The sequence below is a fragment of the Taudactylus pleione genome, unplaced genomic scaffold (genome assembly GCF_031769625.1).
Source record: "Taudactylus pleione unplaced genomic scaffold, aTauple2 ptg000089l, whole genome shotgun sequence".
Lineage (NCBI taxonomy): Eukaryota > Metazoa > Chordata > Amphibia > Anura > Myobatrachidae > Taudactylus > Taudactylus pleione.
The window spans coordinates 16,142,501-16,169,248 of record NW_028284491.1 but is presented as its reverse complement, the minus strand read 5'-3'; the positions used below and the strand labels follow the sequence as shown (position 1 = coordinate 16,169,248).

At 49.7% G+C, this 26,748-nt stretch overlaps 1 protein-coding gene across 2 annotated transcripts in view; it reads right to left on the bottom strand.

Annotated features, from left to right (window-relative positions):
* NCKAP1L (NCK associated protein 1 like) overlaps positions 1-26,748 on the bottom strand; it is a 348,408-nt gene that overhangs the window by 150,235 nt on the left and 171,425 nt on the right. For both annotated transcript variants that reach the window (XM_088469297.1, XM_088469299.1), the window contains exons 21-22: positions 26,595-26,748; positions 24,695-24,831 (exon numbers count right to left, since the gene is read on the bottom strand). The exon at positions 26,595-26,748 is cut by the window's right edge and continues 65 nt beyond it. In XM_088469297.1, coding sequence (XP_088325423.1) covers positions 24,695-24,831; positions 26,595-26,748 — 291 coding nt within the window. The remainder of the gene's footprint in view (positions 1-24,694; positions 24,832-26,594) is intronic.

Here is a 26,748-nt window from a genome sequence, read left to right as displayed (position 1 = left end):
ACATTAATTTTCTTACACCTCCATACACCCATCTCCTTCACCCAGGCTCACGCCTCTCATCCCACCTCCACAAACCCATCTCCTGCACCCAGGCTCATGTCTCTCATCCCTCCACCAGACACCTATCTCCTGCACCCAGGCTCATGCCTCTCATCCCACCTCCAGACACCCATCTCCTGCACGCAGACTCATGCCTCTCATCCTACCTCCAAACACCCATCTCCTGCATGCAAATTCATACTTCTCCTTCCACCTCCAGCTACCCATCTCCTGCACGCAGACTCATGCTTCTCCTCCCACCTCCAGCTACCCATCTCCTGCACACAGACTCATGCTTCTCCTCCCACCTCCAGCTACCAATCTCCTGCACGCAGACTCATGCTTCTCCTCCCACCTCCAGCTACCCATCTCCTGCACGCAGACTCATGCTTCTCCTCCCACCTCCAGCTACCCATCTCCTGCACACAGACTCATGCTTCTCCTCCCACCTCCAGCTACCCCTCCAGCATGCAGATTCATGCCTCTCCTCCCACCTCCACTTACCCATCTCCTGCACGCAGACTCATGCTTCTCCTCCCACCTCCAGCTACCCATCTCCTGTATGCAGACTCATGCTTCTCCTCCCACCTCCATACACCCATCTCCTGCACGCAGACTCATGCTTCCCCTCACACCTCCAGCTACCCATCTCCTGCACGCAGACTCATGCTTCTCGCACCTCCAGCTACCCATCTCCTGCACACAGACTTATGCTTCTCCTCCCACCTCCACCTACCCATCTCCTGCACGCAGACTCATGCTTCCCCTCCCACCTCCAGCTACCCATCTCCTGCACGCAGACTCATGCTTCTCCTCCCACCTCCAGCTACCCATCTCCTGCACGCAGACTCATTCTTCTCCTCCCACCTCCATACACCAATTTTCTTACACCTCCATACACCCATCTCCTTCACCCAGGCTCATGCCTCTCATCCCACCTCCACAAACCCATCTCCTGCACCCAGGCTCATGTCTCTCATCCCACCACCAGACACCTATCTCCTGCACCCAGGCTCATGCCTCTCATCCCACCTCCAGACACCCATCTCCTGCACGCAGACTCATGCCTCTCATCCTACCTCCAAACACCCATCTCCTGCAAGCAAATTCATGCTTCTCCTTCCACCTCCAGCTACCCATCTCCTGCACGCAGACTCATGCTTCTCCTCCCACCTCCAGCTACCCATCTCCTGCACACAGACTCATGCTTCTCCTCCCACCTCCAGCTACCAATCTCCTGCACGCAGACTCATGCTTCTCCTCCCACCTCCAGCTACCCATCTTCTGCACGCAGACTCATGCTTCTCCTCCCACCTCCAGCTACTCATCTCCTGCACGCAGACTCATGCTTCTCCTCCCACCTCCAGCTACCCATATCCTGCACACAGACTTATGCTTCCCCTCCCACCTCCAGCTACCCGTCTCCTGCAGGCAGACTCATACTTCTCCTCCCACCTCCAGCTACCCATATCCTGCACACAGACTCATGCTTCTCCTCCCACCTCCAGCTACCCATCTCCTGCATGCAGACTCATGCTTCTCCTCACACCTCCAGCTACCCATCTCCTGCATGCAGACTCATGCTTCTCCTCCCACCTCCAGCTACCCATCTCCTGCATGCAGACTCATGCTTCTCCTCCCACCTCCAGCAACCCATCTCCTGCATGCAGACACATGCTTCTCCTCCCACCTCCACCTACCCCTCCTGCACGCAGATTCATGCCTCTCCTCCCACCTCCACTTACCCATCTCCTGCACACAGACTCATGCTTCTCCTCCCAACTCCAGCTACCCATCTCCTGTATGCAGACTCATGCTTCTCCTCCCACCTCCATACACCCATCTCCTGCACGCAGACTCATGCTTCCCCTCCCACCTCCAGCTACCCATCTCCTGCACGCAGACTCATGCTTCTCGCACCTCCAGCTACCCATCTCCTGCACACAGACTTATGCTTCTCCTCCCACCTCCACCTACCCATCTCCTGCACGCAGACTCATGCTTCCCCTGACACCTCCAGCTACCCATCTCCTGCACGCAGACTCATGCTTCTCCTCCCACCTCCAGCTACCCATCTCCTGCACGCAGACTCACACTTCCCCTCCCAGCTCCAGCTACCCATCTCCTGCACAGACTCATGCTTCTCCTCCCACCTCCAGCTACCCCTCCAGCACACAGATTCATGCCTCTCCTCCCACCTCCACTTACCCATCTCCTGCACGCAGACTCATGCTTCTCCTCCCACCTCCAGCTACCCATCTCCTGTATGCAGACTCATGCTTCTCCTCCCACCTCCATACACCCATCTCCTGCACGCAGACTCATGCTTCCCCTCCCACCTCCAGCTACCCATCTCCTGCACGCAGACTCATGCTTCTCGCACCTCCAGCTACCCATTTCCTGCACACAGACTTATGCTTCTCCTCCCACCTCCACCTACCCATCTCCTGCACGCAGACTCATGCTTCCCCTCCCACCTCCAGCTACCCATCTCCTGCACGCAGACTCATGCTTCTCCTCCCACCTCCAGCTACCCATCTCCTGCACGCAGACTCATTCTTCTCCTCCCACCTCCATACACCAATTTTCTTACACCTCCATACACCCATCTCCTTCACAAAGGCTCATGCCTCTCATCCCACCTCCACAAACCCATCTCCTGCACCCAGGCTCATGTCTCTCATCCCACCACCAGACACCTATCTCCTGCACCCAGGCTCATGCCTGTCATCCCACCTCCAGACACCCTTCTCCTGCACGCAGACTCATGCCTCTCATCCTACCTCCAAACACCCATCTCCTGCATGCAAATTCATGCTTCTCCTTCCACCTCCAGCTACCCATCTCCTGCACGCAGACTCATGCTTCTCCTCCCACCTCCAGCTACCCATCTCCTGCACACAGACTCATGCTTCTCCTCCCACCTCCAGCTACCCATCTCCTGTATGCAGACTCATGCTTCTCCTCCCACCTCCATACACCCATCTCCTGCACGCAGACTCATGCTTCCCCTCCCACCTCCAGCTACCCATCTCCTGCACGCAGACTCATGCTTCTCGCACCTCCAGCTACCCATCTCCTGCACACAGACTTATGCTTCTCCTCCCACCTCCACCTACCCATCTCCTGCACGCAGACTCATGCTTCCCCTCCCACCTCCAGCTACCCATCTCCTGCACGCAGACTCATGCTTCTCCTCCCACCTCCAGCTACCCATCTCCTGCACGCAGACTCATTCTTCTCCTCCCACCTCCATACACCAATTTTCTTACACCTCCATACACCCATCTCCTTCACCCAGGCTCATGCCTCTCATCCCACCTCCACAAACCCATCTCCTGCACCCAGGCTCATGTCTCTCATCCCACCTCCAGACACCTATCTCCTGCACCCAGGCTCATGCCTCTCATCCCACCTCCAGACACCCATCTCCTGCACGCGGACTCATGCCTCTCATCCTACCTCCAAACACCCATCTCCTGCATGCAAATTCATGCTTCTCCTCCCACCTCCAGATACCCCTCCAGCACGCAGATTCATACCTCTCCTCCCACCTCCACTTACCCATCTCCTGCACGCAGACTTATGCTTCTCCTCCCACCTCCAGCTACCCATCTCCTGTATGCAGACTCATGCTTCTCCTCCCACCTCCACTTACCCATCTCCTGCACGCAGACTCATGCTTCCCCTCCCACCTCCAGCTACCCATCTCCTGCACGCAGACTCATGCTTCTCGCACCTCCAGCTACCCATCTCCTGCACACAGACTTATGCTTCTCCTCCCACCTCCACCTACCCATCTCCTGCACGCAGACTCATGCTTCCCCTCCCACCTCCAGCTACCCATCTCCTGCACGCAGACTCATGCTTCGCCTCCCACCTCCAGCTACCCATCTCCTGCACGCAGACTCACACTTCCCCTCCCAGCTCCAGCTACCCATCTCCTGCACAGTCTCATGCTTCTCCTCCCACCTCCAGCTACCCCTCCAGCATGCAGATTCATGCCTCTCCTCCCACCTCCACTTACCCATCTCCTGCACGCAGACTCATGCTTCTCCTCCCACCTCCAGCTACCCATCTCCTGTATGCAGACTCATGCTTCTCCTCCCACCTCCATACACCCATCTCCTGCACGCAGACTCATGCTTCCCCTCCCACCTCCAGCTACCCATCTCCTGCACGCAGACTCATGCTTCTCCTCCCACCTCCAGCTACCCATCTCCTGCACGCAGACTCACACTTCCCCTCCCAGCTCCAGCTACCCATCTCCTGCACAGACTCATGCTTCTCCTCCCACCTCCAGCTACCCCTCCAGCACGCAGATTCATGCCTCTCCTCCCACCTCCACTTACCCATCTCCTGCACGCAGACTCATGCTTCTCCTCCCACCTCCAGCTACCCATCTCCTGTATGCAGACTCATGCTTCTCCTCCCACCTCCATACACCCATCTCCTGCACGCAGACTCATGCTTCCCCTCCCACCTCCAGCTACCCATCTCCTGCACGCAGACTCATGCTTCTCGCACCTCCAGCTACCCATCTCCTGCACACAGACTTATGCTTCTCCTCCCACCTCCACCTACCCATCTCCTGCACGCAGACTCATGCTTCCCCTCCCACCTCCAGCTACCCATCTCCTGCACGCAGACTCATGCTTCTCCTCCCACCTCCAGCTACCCATCTCCTGCACGCAGACTCATTCTTCTCCTCCCACCTCCATACACCAATTTTCTTACACCTCCATACACCCATCTCCTTCACCCAGGCTCATGCCTCTCATCCCACCTCCACAAACCCATCTCCTGCACCCAGGCTCATGTCTCTCATCCCACCACCAGACACCTATCTCCTGCACCCAGGCTCATGCCTGTCATCCCACCTCCAGAGACCCATCTCCTGCACGCAGACTCATGCCTCTCATCCTACCTCCAAACACCCATCTCCTGCATGCAAATTCATGCTTCTCCTTCCACCTCCAGCTACCCATCTCCTGCACGCAGACTCATGCTTCTCCTCCCACCTCCAGCTACCCATCTCCTGCACACAGACTCATGCTTCTCCTCCCACCTCCAGCTACCCATCTCCTGTATGCAGACTCATGCTTCTCCTCCCACCTCCATACACCCATCTCCTGCACGCAGACTCATGCTTCCCCTCCCACCTCCAGCTACCCATCTCCTGCACGCAGACTCATGCTTCTCGCACCTCCAGCTACCCATCTCCTGCACACAGACTTATGCTTCTCCTCCCACCTCCACCTACCCATCTCCTGCACGCAGACTCATGCTTCCCCTCCCACCTCCAGCTACCCATCTCCTGCACGCAGACTCATGCTTCTCCTCCCACCTCCAGCTACCCATCTCCTGCACGCAGACTCATTCTTCTCCTCCCACCTCCATACACCAATTTTCTTACACCTCCATACACCCATCTCCTTCACCCAGGCTCATGCCTCTCATCCCACCTAGACAAACCCATCTCCTGCACCCAGGCTCATGTCTCTCATCCCACCACCAGACACCTATCTCCTGCACCCAGGCTCATGCCTCTCATCCCACCTCCAGACACCCATCTCCTGCACGCAGACTCATGCCTCTCATCCTACCTCCAAACACCCATCTCCTGCATGCAAATTCATGCTTCTCCTTCCACCTCCAGCTACCCATCTCCTGCACGCAGACTCATGCTTCTCCTCCCACCTCCAGCTACCCATCTCCTGCACACAGACTCATGCTTCTCCTCCCACCTCCAGCTACCAATCTCCTGCACGCAGACTCATGCTTCTTCTCCCACCTCCAGCTACCCATCTCCTGCACGCAGACTCATGCTTCTCCTCCCACCTCCAGCTACTCATCTCCTGCACGCAGACTCATGCTTCTCCTCCCACCTCCAGCTACACATCTCCTGCACGCAGACTCACACTTCCCCTCCCAGCTCCAGATACCCATCTCCTGCACGCAGACTCATGCTTCTCCTCCCACCTCCAGCTACCCCTCCAGCACGCAGATTCATGCCTCTCCTCCCACCTCCACTTACCCATCTCCTGCACGCAGACTCATGCTTCTCCTCCCACCTCCAGCTACCCATCTCCTGTATGCAGACTCATGCTTCTCCTCCCACCTCCATACACCCATCTCCTGCACGCAGACTCATGCTTCCCCTCCCACCTACAGCTACCCATCTCCTGCACGCAGACTCATGCTTCTCGCACCTCCAGCTACCCATCTCCTGCACACAGACTTATGCTTCTCCTCCCACCTCCACCTACCCATCTCCTGCACGCAGACTCATGCTTCCCCTCCCACCTCCAGCTACCCATCTCCTGCACGCAGACTCATGCTTCTCCTCCCACCTCCAGCTACCCATCTCCTGCACGCAGACTCATTCTTCTCCTCCCACCTCCATACATTAATTTTCTTACACCTCCATACACCCATCTCCTTCACCCAGGCTCACGCCTCTCATCCCACCTCCACAAACCCATCTCCTGCACCCAGGCTCATGTCTCTCATCCCTCCACCAGACACCTATCTCCTGCACCCAGGCTCATGCCTCTCATCCCACCTCCAGACACCCATCTCCTGCACGCAGACTCATGCCTCTCATCCTACCTCCAAACACCCATCTCCTGCATGCAAATTCATACTTCTCCTTCCACCTCCAGCTACCCATCTCCTGCACGCAGACTCATGCTTCTCCTCCCACCTCCAGCTACCCATCTCCTGCACACAGACTCATGCTTCTCCTCCCACCTCCAGCTACCAATCTCCTGCACGCAGACTCATGCTTCTCCTCCCACCTCCAGCTACCCATCTCCTGCACGCAGACTCATGCTTCTCCTCCCACCTCCAGCTACCCATCTCCTGCACACAGACTCATGCTTCTCCTCCCACCTCCAGCTACCCCTCCAGCATGCAGATTCATGCCTCTCCTCCCACCTCCACTTACCCATCTCCTGCACGCAGACTCATGCTTCTCCTCCCACCTCCAGCTACCCATCTCCTGTATGCAGACTCATGCTTCTCCTCCCACCTCCATACACCCATCTCCTGCACGCAGACTCATGCTTCCCCTCACACCTCCAGCTACCCATCTCCTGCACGCAGACTCATGCTTCTCGCACCTCCAGCTACCCATCTCCTGCACACAGACTTATGCTTCTCCTCCCACCTCCACCTACCCATCTCCTGCACGCAGACTCATGCTTCCCCTCCCACCTCCAGCTACCCATCTCCTGCACGCAGACTCATGCTTCTCCTCCCACCTCCAGCTACCCATCTCCTGCACGCAGACTCATTCTTCTCCTCCCACCTCCATACACCAATTTTCTTACACCTCCATACACCCATCTCCTTCACCCAGGCTCATGCCTCTCATCCCACCTCCACAAACCCATCTCCTGCACCCAGGCTCATGTCTCTCATCCCACCACCAGACACCTATCTCCTGCACCCAGGCTCATGCCTCTCATCCCACCTCCAGACACCCATCTCCTGCACGCAGACTCATGCCTCTCATCCTACCTCCAAACACCCATCTCCTGCAAGCAAATTCATGCTTCTCCTTCCACCTCCAGCTACCCATCTCCTGCACGCAGACTCATGCTTCTCCTCCCACCTCCAGCTACCCATCTCCTGCACACAGACTCATGCTTCTCCTCCCACCTCCAGCTACCAATCTCCTGCACGCAGACTCATGCTTCTCCTCCCACCTCCAGCTACCCATCTTCTGCACGCAGACTCATGCTTCTCCTCCCACCTCCAGCTACCCATCTCCTGCACGCAGACTCATGCTTCTCCTCCCACCTCCAGCTACCCATCTCCTGCACACAGACTTATGCTTCCCCTCCCACCTCCAGCTACCCGTCTCCTGCAGGCAGACTCATACTTCTCCTCCCACCTCCAGCTACCCATATCCTGCACACAGACTCATGCTTCTCCTCCCACCTCCAGCTACCCATCTCCTGCATGCAGACTCATGCTTCTCCTCACACCTCCAGCTACCCATCTCCTGCATGCAGACTCATGCTTCTCCTCCCACCTCCAGCTACCCATCTCCTGCATGCAGACTCATGCTTCTCCTCCCACCTCCAGCAACCCATCTCCTGCATGCAGACACATGCTTCTCCTCCCACCTCCACCTACCCCTCCTGCACGCAGATTCATGCCTCTCCTCCCACCTCCACTTACCCATCTCCTGCACACAGACTCATGCTTCTCCTCCCACCTCCAGCTACCCATCTCCTGCACAGACTCATGCTTCTCTACCCACCTCCAGCTACCCATCTCCTGTACGCAGACTCATGCTTCTCCTCCCACCTCCATACACCCATCTCCTGCACGCAGACTCATGCTTCCCCTCCCACCTCCAGCTACCCATCTCCTGCACGCAGACTCATGCTTCTCCTCCCACCTCCAGCTACCCATCTCCTGCACAGACTCATGCTTCTCTACCCACCTCCAGCTACCCATCTTCTGCATGCAGACTCATGCTTCCCCTCCCACCTCCAGCTACCCATCTCCTGCACGCAGACTCATGCTTCTCCTCCCACCTCCAGCTACCCATCTCCTGCGCGCAGACTCATGCTTCTCCTCCCACCTCCAGCTACCCATCTCCTGCACGCAGACTTATGCTTCCCCTCCCACCTCCAGCTACCCATCTCCTGCACGCAGACTCATGCTTCTCCTCCCACCTCCAGCTACCCATCTCCTGCACACAGACTCATGCTTCTCCTCCCACCTCCAGCTACCCATCTCCTGCATGCAGACTCATGCTTCTCCTCCCACTTCCAGCTACCCATCTCCTGCACGCAGACTCATGCTTCTCCTCCTTCCTCCACCTACCCATCTAGTGCACGCAGACTCATGCTTCCCCTCCCACCTCCAGCTACCCATCTCCTGCACGCAGACTCATGCTTCTCCTCCCACCTCCAGCTACCCATCTCCTGCACACAGTCTCATGCTTCTCCTCCCACCTCCAGCTACTCATCTCCTGCACGCAGACTTATGCCTCTCCTCCCACTTCCAGCTACCCATCTCCTGCACGCAGACTTATGCCTCTCCTCCCACCTCCAGCTACCCATCTCCTGCACGCAGACTCATGCTTCTCCTCCCACCTCCAGCTACCCATCTCCTACACGCAGACTCATGCCTCTCCTCCCACCTCCACCTACCCATCTCCTGCATTCAGACTCATGCTTCTCCTCCTACCTCCAGCTACCCATCTCCTGCACGCAGACTCATGCTTCTTCTCCCACCTCCATACACCCATCTCCTGCACCCAGACTCAGGCAAAGGAGGGGGGCGCAGAGCCCCATAGCATCCGCAGCCTCCTGCACCTACGCTAGTTACGCCAGTGTACACATGCACATATATAGAGTAACACATATACATAGTCACATAAAGTTACACACATACACATTTATTCACAGTCACACACATTCATACATTCACACACTAATACACACCTAGTCACAAATACACACACAGTCATACTTAGACACATACACACAGTTACACACCTAATACACATACATAGTTACACAATAATACACACACAATCATACAGTCACACACTAATACACACCTACAGTCACAAATTAATACACACACAGGGCCTGATTCAGAGTCGACCAGAACGCTCGCTCTGAATCAGGGCCCTCCTCCATGAAAATGGAGCGTCCTCCTGGACGCTCGCATAGCTGTGGGTGATCACCCACAGTTTATGCGAGCGTCTTATGCGAGCGACCATCGGGCTTGCGACGGAGACCCTGCGGTAGGGTCTCGCTGACGCAAGCCCTGGAGTGATTTTGGCTCTATCAGAGCCAAAATCACTCCCACTGACATCACTAGTGATGTCAGTGGAGCCGGCTTCAGACGGTAGGCGTTCCCATGGGAACGCCTCCGTCTGGCAGCCACGCCCACCAAAGGGGGCGTGCTGTCAATCAACATCGACAGCACGCCCCCTTTGGTGCGAGACCCGGAGTGACGGAGAGCCCGTCGCTATCCGGGTCTCGTGCATGCGCACGACGGAACTCCCTCCGTCGTGAACATGCGCAGTGGGGCAACATCGACCTGCTTGCGAGTGTCCTGCGCTCGCGAGTGGATCTGAATGACCCCCACAGTCCACATATAATCACATACATACAGTTACACAAATAAATAAATACTTACATACATACACACCGATACATATATACATGCATATATTTACAGATACAAATACATACACTTATACACACAGATTCATACAGTCACAGAACCCCCCCTCTCTATCACCTTACAGCCAGCCATTCATAGTATACACACAGATACAAATAGCTACAGAACCCCCACCCACCCCCCCTCTTCCTCTCTATCACCTTACAGCAAGGCACTCACTGTTGTCTGCTCCATCCACTCCTCTGCCCCATGCTGCTGCTGCAGGCCTGGCCATCCTGACTCTGCCTCCCTGTTAGCCTCCTTCGAACTGCACTGCAGTGCACTGTGACTGCAGCTGCAATTATCAATGGCCGGAGGGCACGCTCCGAGAGGGGGCCCTGGGTGACGTGCACTCAACAAGGAGAATAGGAGGAGCAAGAGCAGAGAGGACCACCCCCAGCCGACAGCCTGCTCCTGCTATGTATATGCAGAGCACGGCTGCGGGTGGCCCTGGACCACTAAAATTTTACCGGCCCAGGGTGCACATGGCCCCCTGCCCCCCGGCCCAGCCCGCCACTGATCTCCCGCCTCCACCAGAAAGAGCAGCCGCAAGCAGAGTAGCAGCAGACGCCGACATAACAGCCTGGATTCACATAGTGCCCTCTGCAGGTGTGAGGTCTATGCTCAGTGAGGTGGCGGGTGAGCAGTCTACCGTCTTAGGGGTATATTAACTAAGATCCTGTCTGTCCGAGATTGCATTTCTGTACGTGTTTTCCTTATATTTGCAACTCAGGGAATTACTAAAGCAAAACACGGGTATAAAAACAAAATCTGAATAGAAATAGACGTCCAAACACGCAGGTACACAAATCACAGATTTACTAGGAATCCTGTTTGCAAACACGATTGAACATAGAGCAAACTCACACCAAAATAGAAGAATCAAATAGACTGCTTCATCTCTAGCATGTTGTGCAGAAGCACTGCACAGATCAGTGTGATCTGTGCAGTGCTTCTGTGTTATAGATGAAAGAAAGGGTTAAAAATTAAGAAAATTAAACATTAAGAAAAAAACTGCAGTGGAGTCACCCACCCCAAAAAAAGCATAGCTAGCCCTGGACCTCTGAGCCTGTTCTGGTACAGGAGAATCGGTGGAAAATTGGCGTGGGTTCCCCCTATTTTCCTATAATCAGCACCGGGCTGAACCAGCCAGGGTGGTAATGCCATAGCAGGAGGACACACAGCATGGAGTGCCCCTGCCAAATCATTCACGAACCCCAATCTGGTCAGCCCAGGGATGGCAAACCTCGGAAAGAGGGGACCCCAGAGATAAAATGAGGATAAGTCCAGTGGTGATCTTAGAAATGGGAATGAAACCGCACTAGAGGGTGAAAATTGAATGTATGCAGTAGCGCTCTCCACTTTCAACAGTAGTCTCACTGGCTTGTTCAAAGTCCTCACATGAAGGTAATTGATGAAATGCAAAACATCTGCTGCACGGTGCAAAGTCACCACGATTTCTGCAAGTGCCCTTAGATTTCCTTAATCATTGACATGAAACAGGTGGAAAAAACACATATTTAGGGTCCTTCCTTGTCGGGTGGAGATGCATACAGTGATCTTATCTGCATTCCACAAAATGATTGGATTGTTTCCCAGCTTAAGGGGCTCATACATCTGCGACTGATTGCCACAATTCCCCGTTCTTCCAGCAGCAGGGTCGTGGAATCGGGGATATTCAACATGTTGAACAATGTCACTTAACTGATCCCGGCCCGAAAATGGTCAGAATCGGCAAGTAGGGGATTTTTAACATGTTTAATTTCCCTGTTCTGCCGACAGACAATCATCGATAGCCACCAATCCGCGGATCGGATCGCAAATTGAGGAACCGGACCTGTAAATCTATGGCCCACATTAGTGGTGATGGCCTTTGGTTCTCATCCTATACTTTTTAATAGGATGCATGTTAAGCTTCTATGTCGCACTTCGCCACAAAGACACATTTGTATGGACACTCAGATACATTTAGTACAATGCTATATACACAAGATACATACAGTAATAATAGTCCCTGCTGGGCATATATCTGTAAAGGGTGTGCAGTGCACATGGGCCTCGATAGGTCCATGCCACATATCTTTCACCCTGAATAAGGTGCAAATGGACTGAATCAGGTACCATTTTTCTAGTGATCTCTTCAAAAATATGGTTTCAGCTACATATTTCTAAAGAAATTGCCAGAATTATGGCGCATTCCATCTTTTGTGAATATCCTGCACAATTTTCCCAGGGGAAGTTGGCCAGTGTTAGCTCTTCATAAGTTTCTGCCTCCTTACACACCTAGGGGGTAAATTTACTAAGAATCAAATTTGGTGGTGTTTAAACTCACTTTGCTTCACCAAAACTCGGGAGAGTTTCCCCTTTTAAAACTTGCAAATTTACTAAGAAGTGAGTTTAGCTGAAAGTGAGTTTTCCGATGGTGAAGCAAAGTGAGTTTTTTTCACCAAAATTGCGAGTTTAGATGCGAGTTTAGATGAGAGTTTAGATGAGAGTTTAGATGAGAGTTTAGATGAGATTACTTACTCGAAGCCTGCACATATCAGTGAAATATGTGAAGGCTGCTTGTGTATTGAACCTGTAAAATAATTGTTAAAAGTTAGAAAAAAAATTACATAAGGTGTCCCCCCCCAAAAGCATAACCAGTCCCGTACTTGCCAGCCTGTCCTGGTACCAAAAATTACGGGGAACAAAATGAGTAGGGTCCCACCGAAAATTAGGAACCAGCACCTGGCTGCAGGGCCAGGCCTGGTTTTAATTATAGGGGTAAAAAATTTGCGCAGGGGTACCCCTATAATTAAACCAGCTCTGGATCCTTTCTAGTGGGGGGGCTGATGCCACAGCCAGGGGTGCCCACTCACCAGGGCCCCCCACCGCAGCATCAGTCTGGCCGCTAGTCAGCCCAGGGCCCCGAATACACTGTATCAACACGCTACGCTACAGCATGTTGATACAGTAATGCTAATGACAGCTCATGGTTTGAGCTGTCATTAGTTACCGTGCCATGAGCCAATCAGCGGCGGCTTAACATTAGCGGCCGCTCATTGGCTGGGACCCACGTGCAGGAGCCGCTCATTGGCTAAGCCCATGTGGGTCCCAGTCGAAGAGTGGCAGCCACTAATGATAGCTCATTCTCCATGAACTATCATTAACGTACTGTATCTACATGCTGTAGCGTGTTGATACAGTGTATTCAGGGCCCTATTTGGAGTACTACGGAGAACATGATGGGACAAAAGGTGAGTATTGGATTTTTTTTTCAGGTACAACCATTGGATACTTTACGTTGAGAAGGGGACGTGAACATCTGGAAGAAGGTGAGTATGTGTGTGTATGTATGTATGTAATAAAACTTTATATTCACGGTGTGTGTGTCTTGTGTTTTCTTACACATTTCATTACAGGTGAACTACAGGTCCCAGTGGCCCCTTAATGCCCCGCATGCTGGTACTTGTGGTTCTCCAAGTACCAGCATGTGGGGGAGGCTTGCTGGGATCTGCAGTTCTACTGTAAACACAATGTTGTTAATTCTATTTTTCATACTACAACTACACTATCAACCCACCACCCACCGCCCAGGGGTGGCGGGGATAGCCCCGGGCTATCAGCCTAGGCCAGGGGTGCCCTGGAGAGGGGGACCCCTTTATTGGAAGGGTCCCCAACTCCCCAGGGATCCCTGGCCTGGGCTGACTAGCGGTCAGGACTGATGCTGTGGCTGGGGGGCCCAGTGAATGGGCTCTCCTGGCTGTGGCATCAGCCCCCCACTAGAAAGGGTCCAGTGCTGGTTTTAATTATAGGGGTACCCCTACGCAAATTTTTTCCCCCTATAATTAAAACCAGGACTGGCCCTGCAGCCAGGTGCTGGTACCTAATTTACGGTGGAACCCTATTAATTTTGTTCCCCGTAATTTTAGGTACCAGGACAGGCTGGCAAGTCCGGGGCTGGTTAAGCTTTAGGGGAGGGGGACCCTACGTCATTTTTTATCAAATAATAAAATATATATTAGGTATTCAGCCAGAAACATACACAAATCACACTGATCTGTGTATGTTTCTGCCAAACTCGCAGCTCAGGAGGTGAGTGTTTAAAACTTCAATTTAACAGTGAGTTTGCTACAAACTCACCCGAGATTGTAAACTCGGTTCTTAGTAAATTTGCGAGTTTCATCTTTTCCATGTAAAGTACTTCCTAGTTTGGCCGATGGTGAGTTTAGTTGAGTTTGCAAACTAGCATGAGTTTTAACAGTGAGAAGAGAAAACTCGCTTCCAAACTCCCACCTGTTTGGTCTTAGTAAATTTGGAAGTTTGAAAAAAAGGCTAAACTCGCATGAGTTTGCAAACACAACCGAACACAACCAAACTCGATTCTTAGTAAATTTACCCCCTAGGCACACTTTGAGTTTATGGATGCATACCCTGAGAGCAACAAATAGGTGTGCCCCTGGACAGGCACAACCAAGGCATTTTGCAGTGTGCATAAAGTATGCTTCATAAATGGGATGTAGTCGGCATCCTGGCGGTTGGGATGCCGGCGCTCAGAATCCTGATGCCGGAATCCTGACAGCAGTCGGAATCCCTGCTCCAGAATCCCGATCGCTGACATCCCGACGGTAAGTAATAGGGTTAGTGTTAGGTTTATGGTTAGGGGTTGGGGTTAGGGTTAGGCAGTGCTTAAAGTGGTCCTGGAGAGGTAGTTGAACTCACCCCTCTATCCGCCCTAACCCCCCCTGTGGGTGACATACCCCTAACCACTCCCCTTCATGCTTACCTGGCATAAACCACAACCCTAGCTCCTCCCCTTCAAGTATGTTCACTCTGGGAATGGCGGGGCAGTGGGAGCAACGTGATCACACATAGTGGTGATGGGGGCAGTGGTAGCTGGGTGATCACACACAGTGGGGATGGGGGATGCAGTGGGAGCAGGGTGATCACACAGTGGGGATGGGGGTCAGTGGGAGCAGGGCGATCACACTCAGTGGGAATGGGGGTCAGTGGGAGCATGGCGATTACACACAGTGGTGATCGGGGGCAGTGGGAGCAAGGTGACCACACACAGTTGGGATGGGGGGCAGTGGGAGCAGGGCGATCATACACAGTGGGGATGGGGGGTCAGTGGGAGCAGGGCAATCACACAGTTGGGATGGGGTGCAGTAGGAGCAGGGCGATCACACACAGTGGGGATGGGGGGCAGGATAATTACACAGGGTGGATGTGGGTCAGTGGGAGCAGATTGATTAGATAAGATAATAAGAGTGAAGGAAAAGTGGGTGCAGTGTTATCACCTTCATTGTGCCGACAGAGTGAAGTGAACACATAAATTGGGGTGACACATACACACTCTTTCAGTGTAGCTGCACTGCTGCAGAGTATATCATACCAGCAGCACGACAGTAACCAGTGTAGCAGTTCAGTTGTGAATTCTAAAATACCTGGATGGCTTTCTCAGCATCCGCTTCGGTCCTCTCAGGGCAGCTCCCCTTAGGGTAGGGAATAGATAGATCCCCTTCAGTAGCCGTACGATGACGTCATCAGCCAGTGTCCAACGTCATTCCCTACCATCCACATGGGCATAGAGGGGGAATATGTTCTTGAGGTGAGTGAAGCAAGCCACCGAGCCCGCAGTGAAAGTGTGGGCAGAAACCTCCACTTCCACCCTCACTCACGTCACTTCCAGGTATGGCTACTGAAGGGGTTTTATACTCTTCCCTTTAAGGTAGTATCCTCTTAGCGCAGCAGGAGAGACAGACACGTAATTACATCATTGCGCCGTCTCTTTCGCGCCGCTTCTGCATAAGAGGGACAGAAGGAGGCAGGGCAGGCTAAGTCACTCACACAGCACATCTATTGCTATGGACGGCGCCAGTGAAGAGGGAAGCCAGCCTGAGCCCCCAAAGCTGAGACTTGTCCTTCTCCTTAATTGCTAATTGGGCAGTGCAGCAGCTGTCTGCCCTACTGTATTTATTGTGCGGTCCTGTGCATGTGTGGCCGGCCAGGCAAGGTGGGTGGGCGGAGGCGGGGCAGCCAGGGAGTAGCTGCTGCTGAGAGAGCATCCTTGTTAATGAGGCAGCAAACGCATGTTCCTGTACTTAGTTACTGGTTCCGCCTTCAATTACAACTGACAGAACGCAGTTCCGCCCTGTTCCAGGCCCACTTTAACCCCTGGGGTTAGGCATATGGGGTAGGGTTAGGGTTAGGCTGCGGGTAGGGGGGTTAGGGTTAGGCTGTGGGGAGGGGATGTTAGGATTAGGCTGAGGGACGGGAGTTCCAGACTATAGATAGACAGTTAAAATGTCGACAGTATCTAGATAGACACCAGATATTAGGCAATAGGTTGACAGGGACATAAGGTCGACCCATTAAAGGTTGAATTGGAAGGTCAACAGGTACAAATGGTCAACAGGGTCAAAAGGTTGACACTAAAATGATCGACACACAAATGTTGAACAATTTTTCTTAGGGTTAGGCACTTATCAGAGGATTAGGGTTAGGCACTTACCCCAACAGTTAGAGTTAGGCACATACCAGAAGGTTAGGCACTAGAAGGGATGGTTAGGGTCAGACACCTACCCCAACAGCGATAGGCACCAGGAGGGAGGGTTAGGGACCGCGAGAGGGGGTGTGGTATAAAAGATAGAGAGGTGGTGTGGTATAAAAGTTAGGGTTAGGCTGTGGGAAAGGTGATTTAGGGTTAGGAGGAGGGTTCTTATAATTGTATGCCTTATTTACTGCTAATGACTTCCCAGTATAATAGAAATAGAAATTTCTAATAGCTCTTAATCATTATATACAAATTAATTTCTCAAGTCAACAATTAAATAGGATATTGAAGGTTCCCAGTGTTTGGTGATCCCTGCAATGCATTTCTCTGCTCTGTAATAGAATAGCAGAAATGACCGCTCTCCCATCATATGTGAGAGTCTAATAACAGTTGACAAGAATTAAAACTCAGTAAAGATGGGAGGACCGAGCCATCGCTATGGCAACGTGCTCTGGGGCTTGCAGCACTGCTCACATACACGACTGCAGCATCCTGCAAAATCCACGTTATTGCCTGTCTCTGCTTGTTTATTATTAGAGGGGGTGGATTATACTGTAGCTAGGGATATCTTCCTGAATAGTGTCTACCGGGCTTTCCTGGACGTAACAGGTAAACAGAGGTTTAAGATGACACTTAACAGGTTAATAATGTTTTAATGATATATTTTCTTCTTTTAAAGGAAAATGCTAAAAAAATGTAAAGCGGTAATTGTTTTCAGCTTGAATTCATATAGTGATTGTAACAATTATGATATACTGTACATGACACAGAAAACAGATGGTACAGGAAAACATATTTGTGACTGTAAATATAATATACAATACCATGCATCTAAGGGATGTCACACCAGAAGTGCAAATAAACAGTATTAAGCAGAGAATGATTCCACGCTTTATTAACTCTCTTATCCTGATCGCCGCAAGGGCCAGCTCAGTGACTATATTGGACACACATGTTAAATTGGGGAGACTTGGTTATTTAGGATTCTTTGCAGGACCCAATCATAATGTCGTCATGAGGACTGAAGATAAGTCAATGTAGTCAGTGGCTGATTAAATAATAAAAACAACAAAATCAGCTACAGTTACGGTTTGGGATTAAATGATTTGGGGATAATTTGATTAAAAACAAGTCTGGCTTAGTTGAAATTACTGTAGTGATTTCCAGCACCTCAAAAGTAATGTACTGTAAGTTTCAGGACACCTTGAGCTGCTAAAAAGCATTGTGGTGCCCTGCAATAGGAATACACAAATATTAGCAATCTACCCTTCCACTTAGTTGCACATTTTATTGCACCAAAACAAATTTTGGTTCAGTACATCAATGCATATATTATTCAGTAACAACATGGAGGAACAGCCCTCATTCACTGAGGTCTACTAATCATCCTGTGCCCAATATGTTAAGACCACACAAAGCCACATTCAACAACTCTCTAAAGAGAAACTGAATTATCAGTGATGTGAGGCGGCTGTGTACATCACGGATAATTACAGCAGAGCAACATTGCTTCTTTTACTGCACACCCCTTGCAAGGTAAAAGGAGTGAAGTTGTGTCTGCCAAGTGCTGCAGTTACCAGTGTTTCCACGCCATTCCAATGGCACATTGCATCCATCGCTTTTTATTGAATTTCCCATTAGGTGGTAACAATCAGGGGTTACAGTACAACCCTATAATTTAAAATATTCATATATTAATATGTTTGATGACACAGTGGCACAGTGATTGGCATTGCTGCATCGTAGTGCTGCAGGCAGAAGTACAATTTTGATCAGTGTGCTATTTTTGTGGAGTTTGTATGTTTTTCCTGTGTGTGTTTGTTCTGTCTGCTCCAGTTTCTACCAGAAGTCCAAAAAACATACTGGTCTGGTAGGTTAATAAAATTTGGATTTTTGTTTTTATATTAAAAGATAAAGGGGGAGATGTATGAAGATGTCCTTTTCCCAGCACTAAGCGACCACCTGCTTATCGCAGCAATGCAGGATGTTTGAAATGCATGAAATAGAGTCACCGGAGAAGTGAGATGTTAAATTGAATGGACGGTGGATGCACATATACGCCTGCAAGTGGGTCCAGAGGAGGCATCAGGACTGGAAGTTATTATAAGGCCATCCTCAGATGGTGATATGTGTTACTTGACAAGCCTTGAAATGCTCAGTTTTTAAACGCTTGGTATTTTGCTGTCACACTTCACAGCCATAGCTGGCTACAATGGCATCGTTATTAGTAGAGATGAGAGGTTCGGTTTTGCTAAAATCCGAACACACCTGAACATTGAGTTCCGAGTCAAACAGGGTCCCAGCATAGATCGCTTTGGGGTTCCAAGTAGAGTCCTAACTTTGGTCTTCACGCCAATTTCGGGACTCTAATTTCAAAAACTGATCTTGCGAACCTCCCTCGTGATTTCAGGTGCCATATCACACAGGAGAGTGTATGGAAAGTATGTGGGCTGTAGTTTATGCTGCAATGCTACATACATACTAGTCGCCATTAGAGAGAGTTGTATGTAGATGAAGTGGGCGGGAAGCGTGTAAAAGACTGTAGGCATCTTTGTCACTGTGTATGTTTGTTTGTCAGACCCTAGCTAGCACCTGCAATCCAGTGCAAACATGCTCTTCTGTATGTTTGTTAGAAGTGAACTTGAAGCATATTTACCGGCATTCAGCTGAATGCCAGCAAGTAGGGAGGGAGCTGAATGCCTGCAATCAGTGGGGGTGGTGGCCAGGCAATAGGTCCGTGTTGGGGGCACGATCGCGTCATCGTGGCCCCGCCCCTTCCTCACGGAAATAAATGCATTGTGAAGCAGGGGGCGGAGCCACGATGAGACGATTCAGCGCGAATCGCGTCATCGGGCCCCCCCCCCCGCTGCGGGGGTTTCTAGTAGGTAGTCGGGGGGGGGCAGGCGACAGCCGGGAGGCATTCCTGCCTTTCCAGGGGTTTGGGAGCGGCACCCGATATTCGGGAGGCTCCTGACTAAATCGGGAGGGTAGGCAAGCCTGACTTCAAGTGAGCTGTGAGGTGGTCAAAATTGAATGGAAATTACTGGAAATTATGTTATTGTGGTTAATAATACTGTAGGAACAAAAACAGGCCCAAGTCACATTATTTTAGCTGTTTTTATTCATTTTTAAAGGAATCCATATCCAAAACCAAAACACTTGAGGGTGGTTTTGCCAAATCTAAAACACAACAATGATTTAAATTATTTAAAACCAAAACACAGGGGTCTGTGCACATCTCTAATTAGGAAAAAACAAAGGCGTATGTGGAGAAACAGTAATATCTACAGATGTGCACACGCATACCCCCGTGTTTTGGTTCTAAATCATTGCCTGTTTTGGTTTTGGATTTCTTTAGAAAATGATAAAAAAAAAGCTATAGCAGGGAGGCACAAAGTGTGGGGTCCTCTTGCCATAACGTCAACCAGTCCCAAACTGGTCAGTACAGGGCTGGAAGCCTTCTGAAAATCAGGGACCCGCAAAAAATCCAGATTTCAGAAGTCCCGGCTGACGGTAGCTGTCCTCCGGTGGGATCAGGGCCGGATTAAGGGGGGGGCGACAGGGGCGGTCGTCCCTGGGCCCCCACACACAGAGGGCCCTCACACAGGGTCGATGTGACCCTGCCGATAACAGGTGCCGGCGGCACCTGTTCCCGGGAGGAGGGCGCTCTGCAGCTGCATGCAGCAGCACAGTCAGTGCTGCTGCATCAGTTTGGGGCAGGGCGGTAGTGCGGACGGCGCATAAGTGGCAACGTCGCATAAGTGGCAACTGTGTGTTTGTGCACTACACAGCACAAACACACAGCCGCCGGCGCCGGCAGCTGTGTGTTTGTTTTAGCAGCCGATGAGAGTCAGTCAGACTCTCATCGGCTGCTGCTCCCACTGCCGGAGCCTCCGTCTTCCGGCTCCCACAGTGGCTGATGGGAGATCTCCCATCATGCAGAGCCGACCGGACGTAGGAGCACACGACGGAACGGGGATTAAGGTAAGTGGAAGTTGTTATTTTGTGTGTGTCTGGTGGGGGTACTACTACTACTAGGGGCACTGCTGGGGGGGTACTACTACTACTAGGGGCACTGCAGGGGGGGTACTACTACTACTAGGGGCACTGCAGGGGGTACTACAAGGGGCACCGCTGTGGGGGTACTACTACTACTAGGGGCACTGCAGGGGGTACTACAAGGGGCACTGCTGGGGGGGTACTACTACTAAGGGCACTGCAGGGGGTTCTACTACTACTTGGGGCACCTCTAGGGGTACTACTCAGGGCACTGCAGGGGGTACTACAAGGGGCACTGCTGGGGGGGACTACTAGGGGCACTGCTGGGGGGACCCCTGGTGGCACTGCTGGGGGGACTACTAGGGGGACTGCACACTAGTTGGACCACTACTGGGGGACACAGCATAGAGGGGGATTACTACTAGGGGTACTCCTGGGGGGATTACTGTTGAGGGGGTCTGATACTTGGGGCACAGCTGGGGCAGACTGCTACTGGGGGCACGGCTGGGCTCGGCTCGACTGTGTGGCTTGAAGGGGTCCCCCGCAACTTAGTTGCCCTGGGGCCCCTACAAGCCTTAATCCGGCCCTGGGTGGGATGTACAGCGTTTCCGGCACTGCTGCGCTGTTGCCAATATAACAGGCAGCAGAACAGCAGAAAGCCTGTACAGCCCAGCACCAATCATACAGCTCCTGCAGGTTCAATCAGTGTAATATGATCAGTTTGAGGCTGGTTAACATTATGGCAGGGGGACCCCACACTGTGGACGGGATATAATAGTGAAAGTGAAAAATGCTGCAAAATCCCAGAAAATGCAGTTTTCGGGGGTATTACCGCATTTTCCATATGTACTATATGTACGGTGGGTAACGCCATCTTCAGGTGGCATTACCCAATAGAAGTCTATGGGCTTCTAATCGGATCACTCCTTGAGAGGGATCCAATCGGATCTCTCCCATCTACCCCCACTTAGCCCGCGTCCTTCTCCGCATGCGCAGAAGGACGCCAGAGAGACTTCTGGGTGTTAAACCCGGAAGCCCCTCTATCCGGGACTATCGCAAAGGACAGCTGTCCTTTGCGATTTAAATCGGATTTAAATTGGATTTCTAAGTACATACCACATTAATAAACCACGGTATGTACCTGATAAGGGGCGGGATGTACCGAATTGCGGGTGCCATGCTTAGTATATCCTGCCCTGTGTGTCTTCCTGCTATAACGTAAGTGCCCCACCCCCAATGTTTCATCGTGGTCCCGGTTCTTCCCCATATTTTCCAATACCAGACCAGCCTCAGAGGTCCAGGGCTGCTTATGGATTTGGGAAGTGGGGGTAAACCCCAGGTATTTTTTTTTTTTTAATTAATCATTGTTTTCTATGTTTAACACATAAAGAAGCCTGCACAGATCATACTGATTTGCGCAGTGCTTTCAGCCCACCCACAACAGAGCTGCCTCAGGGAGGAATAGGAAGTAGAATTGGAATATGACAGGGAGAGAGATATATGCAATCCAAAACACAAGCGATCCGACATTTCCGATATTATGACGTTTTGCCTCATTTTGAGAACTGAATTTGCTGGGAGGAACCGAGATATAAAGTACCTCAGTTCCACAAGGAATCTCAGAATTCGTTCTGTCGGATTTCTTAGAATCCGAACCTTTCATCTCTAATAATTATAACCCTTTTTTTTCTTACCAAAAACACAGAAAAAGGGTCATTACCGCTTGGTACATTTACCCTTAAACTGTAAGCTCTATTGTGTTGGTGACTGGTGACAATGATTAAACATTCTCTGTGCTAAGTAATACAGTATGTTTGTGCTATAGATATAAAGCATTATAATATATAAAGCGCAAATGTAAAACCCAGTGCTCACACGCATTGCGCACATATGTATATTGCCTGTATGTGGAGCTGTACACATCTATGCACCCAGACCATCACATCCGGACGCTTGGTTTGACACCTATCATCAATATTAGCGCACATTTACACCTGTCCTATCCTTGGTACAAAAGGTAAGACTGAAAACTGGATTATTTAAAACTCTGCATAGCCGCAATTCCATCGCCACGCGAGACACCCAAGATAAGCTCCGCAAATGGGTCCAACTCTGCATAGAACCCTCTGACTTTTCACAGCAGCTTTGTTAAAAAAAATTATAATAATAATACTGTAAACATTTCTTCCCTTCCATTACAAAGAGCCCATAATTCTTATACTGTGTACACATCTGAACGATTTATCTGCAAATCGACCGTTCTCGCGATTGATCTGACAAAGTTGTACATACACACTAAACAACCATCGTTGCTGCCATATCTGTTCTGAGAATAAGATAACCGAGGTTTGCATAGAATAGAGGGCTCATAAACCTCTTGTCAGGGTTGGATGGGGTTAATAAAGTGAAAGGAGGGGTTATCTAGGATTGACAGATGTTAGAGTTACAGGAATAGGTGTTTGTTGTTAAGGGAGGAGTGGTTACTGGGCTTATGGGTAGTGTTTGTAAGATATCCTACCTCTTTGATTCTGATCTCCCACCCTCCCTTCCCTATTGTGTCTTGTGTCAGCTTTATTTCATGGCAGGGGAAGACCGGCAATCTGTAAAGCGTCCATATTGCACGGGTTAGGCTGATTTCATCCTACTGGGATCAGCAGCGTCTCTCATCCAGGAGGGCCAAAATAGTGCATTGGCATGGGTGTTGGATACCGCCTCACTTGCTAGAAAGGTTGAGAATTGGCCCTTGCAAGTCTTTGATATTGGCACGGGTGTTGGATACCGCCTCACTTGCTAGAAAGGTTGAGAATTGGCCCTTGCAAGTCTTTGATATTGGCATGGGTGTTGGATACCGCCTCACTTGCTAGAAAGGTTGAGAATTGGCCCTTGCAAGTCTTTGATATTGGCATGGGTGTTGGATACCGCATCACTTGCTTAGAAAGGTTGAGAGTTTGCCCTTGCAAGTCTTTGATATTGGCATGGGTGTTGGATACCGCCTCACTTGCTAGAAAGGTTGAGAATGGGCCCTTGCAAGTCTTTGATATTGGCATTGGGTATTCAATACCACCTCACTTGCTTAGAAAGGGAGAGTTGGCCTTTACAAGTGTTTTATATGTCACTTACCATTAATTAGGATATTCTGCCCTGGTAAGTTTTAGGACATCTTTTGCCTAAGTCAAGTGGGCGCCAGTGGTTTGCCGCTGTTTCCTCTGCCACCATACTCATTATTGTAAATAAATAAAGCTGACGTATTATTTTGAACGGCATTAACTTGGTCTGTGTCTTTATTTAAGAGCAAATATGGTTTAAAGAATTTATGGTTACAACCATCATCTGACAATAGAGAGTTTATTGGCCAATTAATCTTTTACTCTGTAACTCTATTGTGCAGTAGGCCAGTTGTCCGTACACTCTGGCAGATGTACAGATATATCTGCTAGATATATCATCATTGGCTGTGCAACAGCACCGACCAGATATGTCTGTGAACGATGTTGTATACAGAAAAATCTTCTATACACATGGACAGACGCACTATGTGATATGTCGATCATCGGCTGAACGACATATCGCATAGTGTGTACCCAGCCTTAGACAGTGTTGAAAGGTAATCTGATTTAAGACAAAATTGTAAAATAACAAAGAAAAAATGTCAGTTATGTAAGCAATGACCTCATTGACTCTACAGTACAGTTCTGACTCTACAGTACGTGGCGTTCTGTTTATTTAGGTTTGTATGTGAGGTCATTAGCACTGTGTCAGTGCGTCATCACAAAAATAAAAAGATGTCTGCTTCTTTTACACTGTGTTAGGCATTTATAGTTTTATGTAAATCTGACATTTATTCTATTTGCGATGATACCAATAATATATGCATTGTTTATGTTTGCTGTTCAGAAAACGTGTCTTAAATTGACTCACCTGAAACATCTGTGTACTCTTCAGCATTTAGACCATGTTCCCTGCTCATTTCCGCTGGTAGATCCATAAAGCATTTCATTCTTGGAGAATACACTATTAGCCCTGTGCTAGCTTGGCGGAGGAGACATTCCAAGTACCTTGATGTCAAGAAAAAGCAACCATTTATTTATTTGTGCTAAAATGTAGCGTTTAAGGAAGTGAGATACATAGATTTACTGTAGTTGCCACAGTCAAAACATACTTTAAAATTGCTTTTCTTTCTAATCTATGTATACATGTACCTATGGCAATAAATATACTAAATCACTGATAAATTTGGAACAATTTACTAAATGACAATCATGATTTTACTAAGGTAATAACCATTTTTTATAACAATATTTTTGACTTTCACTGAACATAGCTTCAAAAATATATTTAAGAAATATATTAATGTGCTAACTGAGGAATAAACATACCTATAGATGAAAAGTTCACATGAGCAATTGTACATCAAATTCAAGCACTATACACTTGCTGATAGTAGTTGCAAATTAACAATGACACCTGCTTGTTCCTATTACCACCGTACATGATCAGTAAGCTGATCTGGCCGCAATTACACTTGCACTGCATGCACAGAACTAACTGCGCAAATACCTGTATCGTTCTTAACATAACCGCCATCATTATCAGTGTGAACCTGCACCAGCTATTATTATATTATAGTAATGTGGTTTGGAAAAATTATTTTTAATGGGCCATAAATCCTAAAATACAAGTTCACCTAATATGAAAAACCATCTTATAATAATATGAATCGTATACATGTAAAATTGCCATACCATGACTGGAATGAACTTATTTGGCATTGTATATCACTGTAAGATGCCTTACTCTATCTAATGTTCTTTAGCAGACTTAGGGGCTTATTTATCAAGCTGAATAGGTCCTCATGTTTTTAAAGACAGTTCCATTTAGAACTGCTGCTGAAATGCAAGAGATATCACTTTTCAGAGCAGTTGTCCACACCCCAGAGCTGCGAGTTAGACACATCATTTTCATGGGACCATTGCATTATAATGATGAATAAGCCCCTATGTGTCAAAAAGTCTGACATGCGAAGGGAAAGGTGTTTAGTAGTTCATGCTAAAATCCTTTTCTGTCTACCAGCATCCCGATATTCCCAAAAGAGCCTAGATTTCAGCAGTTGAGAGGGGCATGGCCTGGCAGAAAAAGTCCACGAAGGTGGGTATATCTTGGCATGGTTTGGCTGGAATGGTCATAGCTGGACATGGTTCAGATGAACTGGGCTTGAGTGTCAGGGAACGTGGAATGGCACCCTGCAGCCAGTGGCACTACTGCAAAGGTGTAGCCTGTAAAGCTGTCCTGAGCATCCTAAGGGGGCTTCGGGCAGTGCTCTACTTCCTAGTGCCGGCATCCATAAGATAGAGCCCTGTGATGTGGATCAGGGTGTGGTCTATTTTGCCCAGAATTTACTATAGGGAATGTTGCCTTGGCTCATATTATGTAGTTCTGATAGGAAATTGTACCTTTATACATTATTTTAGTAGCTTTTTCATATAAAACAACTTGCATTTAAGGTAAAACTGTCCTTTAACAATGTGAAAATTTTTCAGGTGAATACTAGAAGACAGTAGTTCAAGTAAATTAAATGGGATTAAATATAAATGTTCTTTTTGCATTAAATGGACAGACAGATATAATATAAACCTGTATTGACTTTCCAACATTAAAAAAAGCATTATAAGAGCACAGCTTCAGTGAGACAGCTGAAGTTCCACTCTCCATGATTGTGTCACTGTACCTAATGTCCTTTTCACTGCACATTATTATCAGTACTTATTATGAGCAGTGAAGACTCAATGTTTTGTCTTGCATCTTGTCTACGTGCACTTACCAGTTGTTGTAAAGTGAAGCGATAGTTTGGTCTCCTGAAGCATCTGTCGGCTGTGTCTGTTGTAGCAAGGTGTTCCGGATAGAGTGTGTGATATCAATATTTACAACATGGGCAATAGACTGCAGAGTGCAAATATATGATCGTATCCCACTCA